General features: G+C 35.9%; 1 protein-coding gene across 2 annotated transcripts in view; it reads right to left on the bottom strand.

Moving 5' to 3' along the window:
- The window catches only part of MRPS35 (mitochondrial ribosomal protein S35), a 44,243-nt gene that overhangs the window by 15,666 nt on the left and 11,521 nt on the right, over positions 1-17,056 (bottom strand). For both annotated transcript variants that reach the window (XM_017875595.1, XM_017875596.1), the window contains 3 exons: positions 15,023-15,162; positions 3,571-3,680; positions 1,522-1,591 (listed from right to left, as the gene is read on the bottom strand). In XM_017875595.1, the coding sequence (XP_017731084.1) occupies positions 1,522-1,591; positions 3,571-3,680; positions 15,023-15,162 (320 nt within the window). The remainder of the gene's footprint in view (positions 1-1,521; positions 1,592-3,570; positions 3,681-15,022; positions 15,163-17,056) is intronic.

The following is a 17,056-nucleotide window of genomic DNA, read 5'->3' as shown; positions in this document are numbered from 1 at the left end:
TGAGACCAGCCTGGCCAAAATGGCAAAACCTCATCCCTACTAAAAGTACAAAAATTAGCCAGGCAGTAGTGGTGCATGCCTGTGGTCCCAGCTACTCAAGAGGCTGAAGCAGAAGAATCACTTGAGCCTGGGAAGCGGAGGTTGCGGTGAGCTGAGATCGTACCACTGCACTCTAGCCTGGGCAACGGAGCAAGACTTAAAAAAAAAAAAAAAAAGTTCTCACTTAGTAAACTGAAGTCTGTCTCCGTCTTACTATTGTTTCTACCTTGTTGTATCTCTAAGAGTCATTAAAAACAAATGTAAACCCTCTTCCATATGAAAACTTTTATTTATTTTTTCAATTTTCTTTACTTTTCCTTTTTTCACTGTTTCTGTAGACACTGACATATGAAGTCCTTTCTAAAGAACATGACCCCTTTCTCCAGCTATCTTTATTCCTTTGAATATTCCTAGTATGAAATGCTATTGAGTTCCCCTGTGTTGGGTAAGGCACAAAAAATTTAATTTAAATGCATACCTAAAATTATTTTAATTTTAAAAATTACCATTTCAAACTTTGAGTTACCTAAACATATTGGCTACCAACTTCAAATTAGATGAGCTGTTGCTCAGACATAGTGAAATCTTCCTTATAAATGTATATACTTATATGAAAACTCCACACATTCAGACTCGAGTATTTTTAATACTATTTAAATACAGTTAGCATTCCTAATCTGAAAATCCAAAATCTGAAATGCTTGAAAATCCAAAACTTTTTGAACACTGATATGACTCACACATGGAAAATTTATACCCAATCTCATGTGATGGAGCATGGTCAAATTTTGTTTCATGCACACAATTACCGAAAATATTGTATAAAATTACCTTTAGGCTATGTGTATAAAGTGTATATGAAACATAAATGAATTTCCTGTTTAGACGTGGGTCCCATCCTCAAGGTATCTCATTATACATTAATATGCAAATATTCCAAAACCTGAAAAAACCTAAAATCTGAAACACTTCTGGTCCCAAGCATTTTGGATAAAGAATACTCAAGCTATAATTAACTGCCCTTAGTTGTCCCTAAGGTATAACAGTCAAATGTTCACACAAAATGTTACGTGTTCATTAAAAATTTCAATAAACATTTAAAATACCTTTCTATAAAGTTTTGCTCTGCAATTTAAAGAGGATGAATTATAAATTCTCAAATTACACAATAATTATTATTCTCTTCATAGCTAACAACTTTCACCCAAAGTCAAAAAAACAACCAAAGTCAAAAACTCTGAAGTTTCAAAGCATTTTAGGAATATGATTTCAGCAAGGTCCTGTGATGAACTGAATAACTGTATTTCAAATCCTACTTCACTTTTAAAGTCAGTAGAAGCTACCTATGACATTTCATACATACTTAGATTATTTAGCAGTTCACAAAATACTCAACTGAATACATGCCACACAGAGTATTTTGAAAGGTTAACATCATCTAAATTACACTAACAAAATCATTAAATATTCACACACACTTACCCAAGACTCATGGTATAACACTGTTAGTAGATACACTGCATAATCACGGTTCTGCCTCCTTAAAGGGCACCTATTAAAGGGAAAGCGGGAGAAGTCAAAATTCTAAAAACTCAGTATACAGAATAATTTGCAAAATATGCAATATACTAAATACAGAAGATAATGTTTTCAGATATTCCTTCTCTGCTTTAGGAAAACTGTTTTTGGAATAAAAATAGTCTTTGTAGTTCATTACTTGAGGAAGCTAAATACTGGTGTTATTTTAACTTAATTTCAAGTATCTCTTTGTTTTCATTAGTAATGGAGTTATTTGTATATAACAAGAGCTTTACGCTACTTTTCCTATGATTGTGTCCAATCCAAGTTCCCTTCACCATCTCAGTGCCAAGAATCTACCAGACAGCATGAACATATCTGATGAGTTCACCTAAAAAGTAGACATAGGGCTGGGCGTGCTAGCTCATGCCTGTAATCCCACAGGGTGAGGTGGGAGGGTTGCTTGAGGCTAGAAGTTTGAGACCAGCCTGGTCAACACAGCAAAACCCTGTTTCTACAAAAATTAAAAAATTAGCCAAGCATGGTGGTGCACACCTGTAGTCATAGCTACTTGGGAAACTGAGGTAGGAGACTGCATAAGCCCAGGAGTTCACGGCTTCAGTTAGCTATGACTGTGCCACTGACCTCCAGCCTGGGTGACAGAGTGAGTGACTCAATCTCTAAAAAAATGTAAAAATATAAATAAGACGTAGGTATAGAAAGATGATAGATGTTGACCTTGGTTTTCCTAGAGCTGATTCTTTTAAAAATGAGTTACACTGATTCTTTTAAAAGTGAATTACCCTATGCAATGCTGTGCTATTGCTGCTGTATTTAAAATGAAACTAATAACCTAAAATTAGGTAAAACATTTACATACATGAGATGACACATTGAGCTTTAAGGATAATGAAATAATACACAGAAAGATACAATTACTTCCAATTTCTTTAAATATCAAATAAAACCATCATATGACAAATAACTTCAACTATACTGCTTATTCTGTACTTACATTTATTTAAGTCCTCTACTCTAAATAATTACCATAAAACATATCCATACACTAAGACTTGTAAAACTAGCTAAAAAAAAAAAAAAAGCAACATTATTGGATACTCACAGAATTTCAAACAACAACATTTTAAAGGCGTTTAAGTTGCATGAACTAGAAAAGCCAACATTATCTAAATATAGTAAAAGGACTATTCCTAATATAGTTCAAACCTACTTTCTCCCATATGGTAATAATCACAAACCATGGTCCCAAGCTTTTTCTGCCTCCACACTGTTGCAGTCTCTGCATGTGTGTCAGGCTCCTTCTTCCCACCACTGCGAATCATGAGACCTAATCAAAATTGACACCTCCAAATGCTTTCAAACAGGGATGGGCAAGACAGCAGATTAGTCCACTTACTTATCTCTAAAAGTGGGTCTTTTATATTTTGACATAATTTGGAAACAGCTAAAGTATAATTCTAAAATAAAATAGCCATTTAGTGAAAACATACCAATAATCTTTCTTTACTTCAAATAAAATGACCCAATTTATAAATTCATATGATAAATTTAATATTGCCTTTATAAACATCTGTCCTGGCTCTGAGATTTTGATTATTTACAAATGTGCCTTGATCAATTTCCACATAGATCTTTTAATAATTTTACTTTTGAACTATAAGATTTTTATATGCTTTGAATGTATAAAAGCCTGCTTAAGCATTAATCACTAGCAAATCACACTTTTTTCTTCTAATATCTCTCGAGTTTTATATACATGGACATACTAAAATCAAGGTTAAAAATAAATTAGCTAAGCATGCCTCTGCATAAAGATCACAGCAATAGTAGGCTAGTATGAGGATATTAAAAATATGAATTAGAGAACTCTGCTTAATAAGAAAAGGCTACCCCTCCCCATCTTCAACATAATTTCTTTAAAAGGACTGCCAAGGAATTGGAAGACAATGGGGAAACACATCTGACCAGTCGGCTGAACTTTTTTTCCATTACCTATCTGTTTTTATGGTAAGCACATCCGTGGTCTTGCAGTATCGCTCTCCTACAAGTTTAATTAATTTCTTCTTTGCGTGGTCATCTAAATTCAAACTGGAAAGCTTTACCTTAAAAATAAGAAAAGTTATTTGAAAAAATAATTTCATATAATTGTTTAGTGAAAAAAAAGGTAGCAGTGTTATTCCTATTAACATTAAATCCACTAAAAAGAAAGCTTTTCAAACTCCTTTCTACACAGAGCAAGCAGTTGGGACATATTATAAACTCTGATCTTACTCACGGAAACAAAAAAAGGGAGGGGAACATACTGTTTGAAGCTCTTTGAAAGTTCTGGGCATTAGTGCCTTCCCTGAAAGAACTAATGACATATCTGTTAAATAAATGAAATTATGGTGCTAATGAGTAGCACTAATAGAATTAAACTCAATTAGTGTTAGTAAAGTTGGAATATAGAAATAAATAGATAAAACATAAGGGCTTTAAGAAATTTCTACCATGCAATTATGAGACTTGTATCATTACAACAAGTTCTACAATGCAATTATGAGACTTGTATCATTGCAACAAGATTTTTTAAAAAGCTACAGATACCTCATGGAAGCTGGAATACAGCATTAGGGAAGGAAACACTTAAAACATTCATTTAGCTCAACGTTTCTCAAAATGTTAGCACTAGTCCCACAGGCTAAGAAGAATTTTTTTTAAAGACTCTTTCTGTTGAAAATGTTTAGGAAATGCCGAGGTAAATTGGGTTAAGGTAGTATTTCTTAGAACAGATAATATGCTAATAAGCATCTTGAAATTTCAAAATGTAGGGTTAATATGCAATGATTCTCAAATTTATTTGACCTCAGATTCCACTTTTCAAGGGACAGTTCACAACCCTAGTCTGCCTTAGACATATTTTAGGAAGTGCAAGACCAAAAGAACACACTTTTTAATTTGCAGAGAATAAGGGCATGGGCTAAAGGTATTATCTAGAGATGAATATGTTCGATACAAGAAGATAGGCCGGGCACAGTGGCTCACACCTGTAATCCCAGCACTTTGGGAGGCTGAGGCGGGCAGATCACCTGAGGTCGGGAGTTCGAGACCTGCCTGACCAACAGGGAGAAACCCCATCTCTACTAAAAATACAAAATTAGCCAGTCATGGTAGCGCATGCCTGTAATCCAAACTACTCAGGAGGCTGAGGCAGGAGAATCGCTTGAACCCAGAAGGCGGAGGTTGCAGTGAGCTGAGATCGTGCCATTGCACGCCAGCCTGGGCAACAAAAGCAAAACTCAGACTCAAAAAAAAAAAAAAAAAAAAAAAAAAGATAGGTTAGGTTAGATACCAGAATACAATTAAATATAGTCCCAGCTACTCGGGAGGCTGAGGCCGGAGAATGGCGTAAACCCGGGAGGCGGAGCTTGCAGTGAGCTGAGACCCGGGCGACAGAGCAAGACTCCGCCTCAAAAAAAAAAAAAAGAAACAAAAAAAAAAGAGCTGTAACTATATGAAGAAAAAAGGCTAAATAGGATTTTGAAATCTGTTTGGTTTTCTGTAGCTTCAATGACCCTGTACACTTCCCTCAAGACATCAAAGTATAGTAGCCTATTTATTTTCCCATTTTTTTCTCACTGAATTGAAACCCTTGANAAAAAAAAAAAAAAAAAAAAATAAGATAGGTTAGGTTAGATACCAGAATACAATTAAATATAGTCCCAGCTACTCGGGAGGCTGAGGCCGGAGAATGGCGTAAACCCGGGAGGCGGAGCTTGCAGTGAGCTGAGACCCGGGCGACAGAGCAAGACTCCGCCTCAAAAAAAAAAAAAGAAAGAAAGAAAAAAAAAAGAGCTGTAACTATATGAAGAAAAAAGGCTAAATAGGATTTTGAAATCTGTTTGGTTTTCTGTAGCTTCAATGACCCTGTACACTTCCCTCAAGACATCAAAGTATAGTAGCCTATTTATTTTCCCATTTTTTTCTCACTGAATTGAAACCCTTGAAGGCAAGAATGATGTCTATCTTGTTCTTGGCAATGGCTTAACACTTAAAATGCATGCAATAAATACTTGTGGAATGAATACATAAATTTTTTAAAGCGAGGATATATTGTTTTCAAAGCACTGTGAATTTTGTATTTTGTATTTGAACTAGAGAAAATAGATAAATATAAATGCACTCTTAAAAATAACTCAAGTAATATGAATACTGACTACTAACTCTCAATTAGACAATGTGAATCACTAGTTTTCTGGAAAGAGAATGTATCAACTACCAGGTTACTGACTTGATAGATAAAATAAGCCATTTTATACTCTGATTAAAACAAACATGAAGAATTTTTTACAAAAAATAAAATATACCTTTATTATGATTATGAATACACAAATATATGCACATATGCATGTATACAGAGGGAGTAAGGAGAGAAAATGAATAGTTTTACATTAGGATAGTGAGAATGTCGTGATTTTGCCTTTTGTAAACCTCCCTTCGATGAAATCATAATAATGTTTAACAATAAATTTAAAAGTTTCAAAAGCTTATTGTAGCTTTTTATATAAGTGGTCCAAAAAAGGGCAGCAAAGCCGGTCATTACTGTAACAATGTAATGTAAGATCACATTCACATTCATTTAAAACTCGTATTAACATTAACATTTTAATGTTCAAAAACTATATGGAGTTTATGCCAAAAATCATAAATATTTCAGAGACAGCTGTGTGGTGCACTCACGCCACCTGGTAGCACTCAAAGGCACTGCAACATTGTAGTCTTCAATATGGGCTAATACTTTAACCTGGGCTGAGTGGCATTCACTGTCTTTTATCAAAATTCAAAGTACTTACATATTTTGCCCTAATTGCTACTTTTCAAAGAATCAATATAATACTGTTAACATTATCCCCAAAATAACGCTGATATTGCAAATCACAGGAGGTGTTGGTTTTATATACATACATACATCTTCAAATGCCTACATTTTAACACAAAAAGAGCTACATAAATTGGGAAATATCTAACTTGTGAAATATTTTATCTACATGCGAGTATATGTGGTTAAAGAATGCTGGTATTACATAAAAGACAAGAATTGGTTTGATTTGTAGATTTGCCATTTAATATGTTACCTTAAACAAATCATGTTACCTCCCTGAGACTCAGTTTCCTTGGGAACACTTAATTCCAGAATTTTTGTCAGAAATAAATGAGATTAATAGAAGAAAGCACTTTTGAAGTAAAGTTATATATAAGTTGTTTTTAAACCTAAACTACTTTTATGACTATCAAAAATGTTTTTTCTGTGAATTAAAAAATTTGAGCATGTCCAATCGTTTCTAACAGTTGACTACCTTCACAAGATTGCTTTAATCATACTGGACTGCATGTGTTTTAGTTCATCTGTTTGACTTACGTTTACCCTTGAACTACATGGCACATCCAGGACACCACCATTGAACCTCAACAGCCAGCAGGTGGAGTGCCGAGTCTAGCAGGGCAGACATGAAGTCAGCAGAAGGGGTACAAGGGAGCAATGAAGGCATCACAGGCTAGCACAAGGCACAGAGGACAAGAGGCAAAGCATGATATAAGAAATGAAATCTGGTGCCATCCTTCAAATGAAGCAATGAGATTATTTTTGTGTGAAATAAAATAAGCAAACTTAGAACCAGTAGGGACATCAGATGTCAATTCTAGGACTGAAGACGGAGGCCCACAAAACTTGAGGTGAATAACATAAATTAGGATCTAGGTTTCCTGACTCTAAGTTCAGAGATTTTTCAACACACAACAGAGCTCAACAACTGTTGATTGTGGTTGTTAACATTATTATGAAAAATAGGTAACATTTAATATGTTCTTAAAATATGAACCTGTGGAACGATACAAGCATGGCTGAACTTTCAATTCTTTTTTTTTTCTTTTATTGGGATTTTTGAAATTTTATGCAGTAAACATATACTGTCTTTGTGATTTAAAAATAGTTTCAATCTAAGAACTTAGTATATTGTTGTGATATTTCAACTGTTCTACAAAATACAAAAAGGTTGGAAAGCTTCATAATTCACTTCATAAAGATGGTACAGGCCAGGTGCGGTGGCTCACACCTGTAATCCCAGCACTCTGGAAGGCCAAGGAGGGCAGAATGCTTGAGATCAGGAGTTCGAGACTAGCCTGGCCAACATGGTGAAACCCCATCTCTACTAAAAATACAAAAATTAGCTGGATGTGGTGGAGCATTCCTATAATCCCAGCTACTTGGGAGGCTGAAGCAGGAGAATCGCTTGAACCATGGAGGCGGAGGTTGCAGTGAGCCAAGATCGTGCCACTGGACTCTAGCCTGGGCAACAGAGCGAGACTCTGTCTCAAAAAATAAAATTCTATTAAATTTTTAAAAATGGTATAACCCTGATACTGAAACGTAGCAAAGAAAGAAAACTACAAATCAATCAACAATATCACTGAGGAAAATGGAAAATTCTAGAAATTAAAGATTGTTTATTTGCTAGTATATAATGTAAAAATGGTTGCATAGATTTTCAACACATTTCTCCAGTGTACTTCGAATATTCTGGCTTAAAATACAGACTACAGAGAGTATAAAAGTTAACATTTTGAGGGTCCCAGGAGGCACCTCAAAGAGGTAGTAGTCACCCTCCAGACCAATCAAAAGCACATCAGTCAGGGCTCCTTGGAGAAATGCTGATTCTAGGAATGGGACAGAGAAAGAGCCCAGAGCATTCTGTAGTGCCAGAAAATAAGTAATTGCTTAAAATACAAATGATGGGGGCATGGCAAAGGAACAGAAGAGCCAGTGGAAAGAGTCCCCAATGGTTAAACTCAGAACAATTTGAGCAAAAAAAAAAAGTTTTATTGGATTATGACACATAGTATAAAATAAATACCCATGAGTCCATACTGATATAAATGATTAAATAAATAGGGGGGAATGAACAAATTTGCCATATAAAAGGACTGTACATAATTTATGTGACACTTCTTTCTCAAAGAAGTGGAACATACCTCCTGATCCTTAAGTGTGGGCTCTGCATTGTAAAACTTTCTTCTAAAGAGTACAGTATGGAAAAGAGGGGAGGAAATATAATTTTATGGTGAAGAAAATGGACAAGTACTACCTCAGCCAGGTATCAAGATTAGCATCATCACTGACAAATCATGGCCGGCACAGTGGCTCACTGCCTGTAATCCCAGCACTTTGGGAGGCTGAGGCAGGAAGATCACTTGAGCCCAGGAGTTCGAGACCAGCCCTGGCAACATGGCAAAACCTCATCTCTACAAAAAATACAAAAACTAGCTAGCCGTGGTGTCTTGTGCTTGTAGTCCCAGCTACTGGGGAAACAAAGGTGAGAGGATCACCAGAGCCTGGGAAGGTCGAAGCTGCAGTGAGCCGTGATTGTGCCACTGTACTCCAGCCTAAGTGACAGAGTGAGACCCTGTCTCAAAAAAACAAACAAAACAAATCATCTTAATAGCCTATACTCTTGATATGATGTGACGAACGGCACTTTACTTCTGGGGTTTTTCTCCCCAAACACACAAGTTGAAAGACATTCTACCAAATATATAACTAGTACTTCTCAAAACTGTTAAGGTCATCAAAAACAAGTCTAGTCTGAGAAACATCACACCCAAGAGAAACCTAAGAAGTTATGATGACTAAACGTAATGTAGTAAACTGGATGGGATTCTAGAACAGAAAAAGGGTGTTAGAAAAAAAAACTAAGAAAATCTGAACAAAGTAGGGACTTTAGTAACAACAAATTCAATAGTGATTCAGTATCAATATTAATTCACTAGTTGTGACAAATATACCATAGTTTATTTTAAGATGTTTACAACAGGGGAACCTGGGTCTGAAATATATAGGATTCTCTACTATTCTTGGAACCTTTCTGCAAATTAAACCTTTCTGCAAATTAAAAACTAAAATAAAAAGTTTAATTTTAAAAAAGCGTATCAGGTAACTGCTGCATGACTGCTGTGTGAAAAAGATATGCCATGTGTACCAAGATTTCTTTGACAAAGGAAACAAACAGTGGTTTCAAATACGAAATTAGAAGTTCCTAGGACAGACCCTTGGAAGCGCAATGGCACGTGGCGTGATCCAGGTGAGTAACAGCAGGATCTCATGTTTCTCCAGAGCAATACGGCATCTGGACAAATGATCCTAAGTAAAATTCTAGCACAGCAAATCAGTGGTAGAATAAAAGAATGATACACCATGAACTGACCAGGGTTCAGAAATGCATCAGTGTACTGAAAACCTATTAATGTAATTTATGACTTCAATAATTCAAAGGAGGTAATTTCGTAAATGCTAGTAATCTAAGAATAGCATACATCATTAACATAATAAACACTATTATCTCACTGAAATCCTACCTCATACCTGAGGTTAAACACTAGAGGCACAGACAAACTATGGATCAGCATAAGGGACTACAGAAATGTGGTTTCTGAAATTTTATCTAACGCAGAAGACGAAAAGAAAAAACAAGCTACGGATACTTGAAAAAAGGGAATTAAAACTACCATTATTTATCGATTATTTCTTGAGAAACTTCTGAAAGAATCAACTGAGAAGTCCTAGCATCCAGATTATGGTCTGTAAACACCATTGTCCACTGACAGGTATTAGGGCTCCTTGAGACATGGCTGATTCCAGGTCCGGAATAAGAAATCTATAAAAATGAGCCTGAACCATCTTGTGTCAAAATACAAAGAAACTTTCAAATGCTAATGGATTGTAACAAAAGGACACAGGAACCAACTTAAAAGAGTTCCCACTGGCCAAAGTTAAGATAGATATACTTCAAGGATCAAAAAGGATAATGATTTTGCTTGATATCCACCTACAGATTACTTGTTTAAGGGAAAAGCAAGACAACAAAAATCTTCACAAAGGAATGGATTAGGTTGTCAACTTCTTAGCCAAGTGCTCAATTTCAGCATACCAAGAATGAGGCAACCAGACTTTACGTGCCCCTGATGCAATATAAAATACATAGCATTATCTATAAAGTATTCTGGCCAAACATATTTAACTGGAATCTTATCAGTCCTTTAAATCTAACGTCCAGGTTATGTGAAGTACAGGAGATAAAGAAATATGGTAAATGACATCCAGATGCAATGGGGCAAATTCAAAAGGTAGGAAATGTTATAGGATAAAATACCTGCCTCTTTAACAAGTCAAATTCATCAGGAAGAAGGGAGGGAGGTGGGGTTGTTTACCATTCCAGATGACATAAGATACATCATTATCAAATACCATGGTCTTTGATGGGATTCTGGTTTAAATAAAAGAGCTTAATAAATACCATTTTGTAAGGCAACGGGGGAAATTTGAGTGTGAGGTAGATATTTTAGATAATATTTGGGAATTACTGACGATTTTGTTACATGTGTTAATAGTATTGGAATTAAATAGGAAACATCTCCTGAATTCTTAGAGATAACACACTGAAGTATTTTAGTGTGAAACATTAGGTGTCAGAAATGTTAAGGTACTTAGATGTGTATGTGTGTGTATGAAGCAAATTTGTCAAAATATTAATTACCAAACCAAGATGCCATGTGCATGGGTATTTATTAGCCTCTTTCTACTTGTCCATACATTTGAAAATTTTCATAATAAAACATTTTAAAAAGAGAATTTGGTAAAGTAGCCAAATGAAAAGTTAAAAGGTAACTACATGACTTTGACAAGGGTGCCAAGACCATTCAAAAGGGAAAAAATAGTCCTTTCAAAAATGGTACTGGATCAACATGCAAAAGGAATGCAAAAGAATGAAGCTGGACCCTGGCTTCACACCATATCCAGTTAGCCCTTTGTCTCCACGGGTTCCATATTTGTGGATTCAACCAACCGTGGATTGAAAATATTCAGAAAAAATACCAATACAACAATTTTTAAAATGCATATTCTTAAAATACAGTATAACAACTATTTACATAGCATTTACATTGTATCAAGCATTATAAGTAATCTAGAAATGACTTAAAGTATATAGGAGGATGTACTAGGTTATATTCAATATTCAAATACTATGCCATTTTACATCACGGACTTGGGCATCCACAGATCTAAGTATCTGCAAGCGGTCTTGGAACCAATACCAAACAGATACTGAGGAACAACTGTATGATAATCAACAAACAGTAGGTCATAGATCTAAATGTAAGAGCTAAAACTATAAAACTCTTAGGAAAAAACACAAGAGTGAATCTTTATGACCTTGAATAAGACAATGATTTCTTACATATGACAGCAAAAGCACAAGAGACAAAAGGAAAAATATAGTCATGCGCCGCTTAACAATATTTTTTGACAAAGACATGGCTAGGTAATTTTTGTCATGTACAAACATCATTGCTTACTTACACAATCCAATGTGGTACAGCCTACTACAAACCTAGACTACCTGGTATAGTCAATTGCTCCTCGGCTACAAGCCTGTGCAGCATGTTACTGTACTAAATACTGTAACAATTGGAACACAATTGTACTTGCGTATTTAAACATATCTAAACATAGGAAAAGTGCAGTGAAAATACAGTCTTATAATTTCTTGGGACCACTGTTGTGTATCATTGACCAAAACATCATTATGCAGTAAATAACTTACATAAATTGGACTTCATCAAAATTAAAACTTCTGTGCTTAAAAAAGGACACCATCAAGAAAGTAAGAGGACAACCCAAAGAATGGAAGAAAATGTTTGCAAATCATATATCTGAGAAGGGACTGTTGTCCAGAATATATAAAATGCGCTTACAACTCAACAATCAAAAGATAAACAACCCAATTAAAATATGGGCAAAGGATTTGAACAGACATTTCTCCAAACATATACAAATAGTCAACAAGCACATGAAAAGATGGTTCTCAGGGAGACACAAATCAAAACTACAATGAGATACTTTCATACTCATCAGAATGACTAAAACTAAAAGACAGGTAATAACACCATTAGTGAGGATGTGGAGACATAGAAAGCCTCAAATTTGCTGGTGAAATTGTAAAATAGTGAAGCACTTTGAAAAACAGTTTGGCAGTTCCTCAAAATGTCAAACATGGAGGTGCCATGCAACTCAGTCATTCCACTGCTAGGTATATACCCAAGAGAATGGAAAACACATGTCTACACAAAAACCTGTATATGAATGTTCAACAGCATTGTTCATAATAGCCAAAAAGCAGACACAACCCAAATGTACACCAATTAATGAATGGATAAATAAAATGTGGTATATTCATAAAATAAAACATTTGGCAATAAAAAGAAATGATAAAACACTACAACAGATGAAACCTATTGAAAACATTACACTATGTGAAAGAAAACACATTGCATAGTTCCATTTCTATAATATGTCAAGAATAGGTAAATCCAGAGACAGAAAGATGAGTTGCTGAAAGGGGCTTGAGGATGGTTAAGGGGGGAATTCTATAGCAACTGAACTATGTCTCAATAAAGCCATTATTAAAAAGAAACAACGGCCCGGTAGCAGTGGCTCACATCTGTAATCCCAGCACTTTGGGAGCCCGAGGCAGGCAGATTGCCTGAGTTCAGGAATTTGAGACCAGCTAGGGCATCATGGAAAAACCCTGTCTCTACAAAAATACAAAAAAATTAGCCAGGCATGGTGGCACACACCTGCAGTCCCAGCTACTGCTCAGGAGGCTGAGATGGGAGGATCACTTGAGCCTGGAAGGCAGGGATCGCAGTGAGCCGAAATCGCGCCACTGCACTTCGGCCTGGGTGACAAGGTGAGACCCTGTCTCAAAAAAAAAAAAAAAAAAGATACAAGGAATCAATACACCATCAAAATGGGCAAATGACAAAATATAAGTGTTTTGCAAAGGAATAAATCCTCAACCTCACTAGTATTCAAAGACATACATATTTTAAATATAAGACAAATTTTTCAAGTTGACAGGCAATATGTAGGTTGGTGAGAGCACAGTAAAGCAGGCCTTCTCACAATCTGATGGTGTTATATTTTTTTACGTTTCCTGCAAGAATTTTACAATATATATCAACAAACTTCAAGAGCTATATATCCTTTGACCTCACAGTTCTCCTTTCAGGAAGTTATCTTAGGAACATCATTAGAAATACATACAAATATTAACACCTAAGAATATTCATTAAAACATTTTTCTAATAAAGAAAACCACTACAAAGCCTAAAGGTTCCATAATACAAATAACTTAAATTATGGTAGATCTATATTATGAAATTATTTATGTATCACTTCAGTCTCAGAAAGAAAGCTAAGTTTGAAGTAATCAACATTACACCCACCAGATTCAAACACTGTCTTGGTACATAACAGTCTCTCATTTATATGTTATTCTACGTAGCCATTAAAATTAAATTAGGTTGGGTGCAGTGGTTCACACCTGTAATTCCAGTGCTTTGGGAGGCAGAAGTGGGACGATCACCTGAGCCCAGGAGTTCAAGAACAGCTGGGCAACAAAGTGAGACCCCGTATCTACAAAAAATTTAGGAAAATGGGCTGGGCACAGTGTCTCACACCTGTAGTCCCAGCCACTTTGGAGGCTGAGGCAGGACAATCGAGCCCAGGAATTGGAGGCCACATTGAGCTATGTTAGTGCCACTGCTCTCTGCCTGTCAGACCCCATCTCAAAAAAATTCAAATTAAAATTAAAGAATGTTTAATATTATTGGGAAATGGTTAATTCTTGTTAAGTAAGAAAGAGACTGCTGAACACATACCGTATCATCCCATTAATATACACAAAGGCAGGCTGTGAGGATGCACTAAAATGAGCTACCATAGTTAACAGTGGTTACAAATGGTAGATTTATGGGCAATTTTATAATTTTTTTTTTTTTCGAGACAGAATCTTGCTCTGTCGCCCAGGCTGGAGTGTAGTGGCGCGATCTTGGCTCACTGCAACCTCCACCTCCCGGGTTCAAGCAATTCTCCTGCCTCAACCTCTAGAGGAGCTGGGATTACAGATGCCCACCACTATGCCTGGCTAAATTTTGTATTTTTAGTAGAGACGGGGTTTTACCATGTTGGCCAGACTGGTCTCGAACTCCTGACTTCAGGTGATCCACCTGCCTCGGCCTCCCAAAGTGCTGGGATTACAGGCATGAGCCACCATGCCTGGCATATAATTTAAAACTTGTATTTTCCAAAATTTCTGTGATAAATATTACAGTTTTATAATCACACATATCAAGTACATTTTTTTTTTCTTTTCTCTTTATTTTTAGAGATAGGTTCTTGCTATGTTGCCCAGGCTGGTGTCAAATTCCTGGGCTTAAGCAATCCTCCCAACTTGGCCTCCCAAAGTGCTGGGATTACAGGCATGAGCCACTGTGCCAGCCACCAAAGACATCGTTAAATAACGTATTATAATGATTCTTATTTAAAACAAAAAACGAAAAAAACTCTTACTCTTAAGACTACTACTCGTGCTCTGGGGTTCCGAACAGATGGTCCGGATGAAACATAATCAGTGCTGTCAATTTCAATTGGAAAATGCTTCTCACATTTCTCATCACTGTCCAGTGCGGCTGGCCACTCAGTGCAAAAATCTGAGAATAAAAGAAATAATTTCAATTACACTTTTGCAAGTAAATTCTCATTGTAATGCATACTACTAGACAATACCAAATTATTGAGATCATTGCCAGGTCACATGAAAGAACAGATTCTCTTCTGCACTTTACATATATACCATCATCACTTATCCCTTTTCCTATTAGGTACATCCCAAATTAGGCAATTTAATTAGGGAATTCTTTGGATATTTCAGGTTTGATGGCAGTGGTATTTTCAGTTAAAAGGGAACTGTGCCTTGATGGAAGCTTATTATAAGCTTTGCACATATCTGTTATTGGACAGTTTACTTCCTCCATACCAACTAAAAGCAAACAGTTCATAGTACCCAGAGCATTACTGTTTTCAAAAAAGTAACAGATAATATTAATTACTAAAGGTTACTAAAGATCAGCTGAAAGGAACTGAAAGCTTTCAAAGAGCCCTAAGAAGAAACTGAGATGGAGTTAACAGTCGTTTAGAAATCTGGCTGAATAGAACCTCAACTCAAACAGGTACAAAAGCCTAAGCCCTTAAATGGATTCTTATAAGAACTGATATTTCTTCTATGTGACTTCTATGTGCCAATGGGCTAAATGGAAAGAAGAAAGCCTTGTCCTCATATCTGGGCAAGACAGCATAGACAGGAAGTGGGATTGGGTCTGAGACCTAGGTCACAACAGGAACTCCAAGCACTGTGAACATGCCTTCTTGTTATCTTCATAGCATGTTACCTTCGTAACACAGAAGTATAAACTCAGGCCCTGAATAGGAAAAAAAAAAACTTAAAGGAAAAGAGGTAGCTCCCAGCCTCCCTCAGGTATCAGAGCTGATTTCATCTTACCCTGTTTCAATCAAGTTAGCATGGCAGAGGACTTTCAGCTTGAGATGAAAATTTCTGGCACTATCAGGCTGTCCACAATGGAAATCTCATTTCTTAAACAGCCTCACTCTACGAACAGCAAAAAGTAACTGTTTTTTTGGGTCAAACATATTAGACTGCATACATGCTTCCTCCAAACAAGCACAACTGCAGAAGAGGCTGGTCATAATTTCACAGGCAGACGTGGGAGCTCTTGTAGGTGATAATCTAAGGGACAGTGAGAACTATTTTGCCAATAACATTTCCTTGGGCTAACAATTTTCTTATGCTAACAAATTAAATATAGTTGACTTCATTCCTGGAACACTGTTTAAAAGATCAATACCCAGTCGTTTTGAGGGGAAAAAAGTATCTTTGCAATTAACATCATTTTAACATTTAAAAAATATGAACAGAACAAGATTATTGAGGCTGAATTTCATTCCCATCATGAACTTATTCCAATACCCTGCACTACAAGATGCATCACTGCCAAGCACTTTGTAAGACAGACTAGTTTGGGGAATTTTGTGAGCTCTTGGGTTTGCACTGACTCTTTTTCTTTTCTTTTCTTTTTTTAGAAACTATGAATACGTCATTTCAATCATCAAATAATAATTACAGTTTTAAAATTAAATTACCTAAATTATATGTCTAAAAAAACACAGCCAAATGGAAAATACGTAACAGATTCCTATTAGCCTTTACTCATCTGATAGGTAGAGCCATAGACGAGACTTTGGAAGACCTTGGTTTGTATTTAACTTCTGCCACTGATATTAAAGTTTTGGTAAATTACCTAACTTTCCCGTGCTTCAGATTTTCCATTTGCAAGTTAGATATAAAATCTGAACTGACCTACTTTGAAAGAAAACTGAGAAGTACTTGAAAAGCTTTTGAGTTATTCGGAAGATGCAATCTAAATCCGGAGACTGGCAGCAAGTGCAAAGGGATAATTAAGGAAAGAGCAAGACCCTCATTTAAGTATATAAAATAGAATGCCACTCTTCTGAATGTGCTGTATGAAA

The sequence above is a fragment of the Rhinopithecus bieti genome, unplaced genomic scaffold (genome assembly GCF_001698545.2).
Source record: "Rhinopithecus bieti isolate Rb0 unplaced genomic scaffold, ASM169854v2 scaffold_7884, whole genome shotgun sequence".
NCBI lineage: Eukaryota > Metazoa > Chordata > Mammalia > Primates > Cercopithecidae > Rhinopithecus > Rhinopithecus bieti.
The sequence above is the reverse complement of the archived record's forward strand: the minus strand, read 5'-3'. Positions and strand labels throughout refer to the sequence as shown.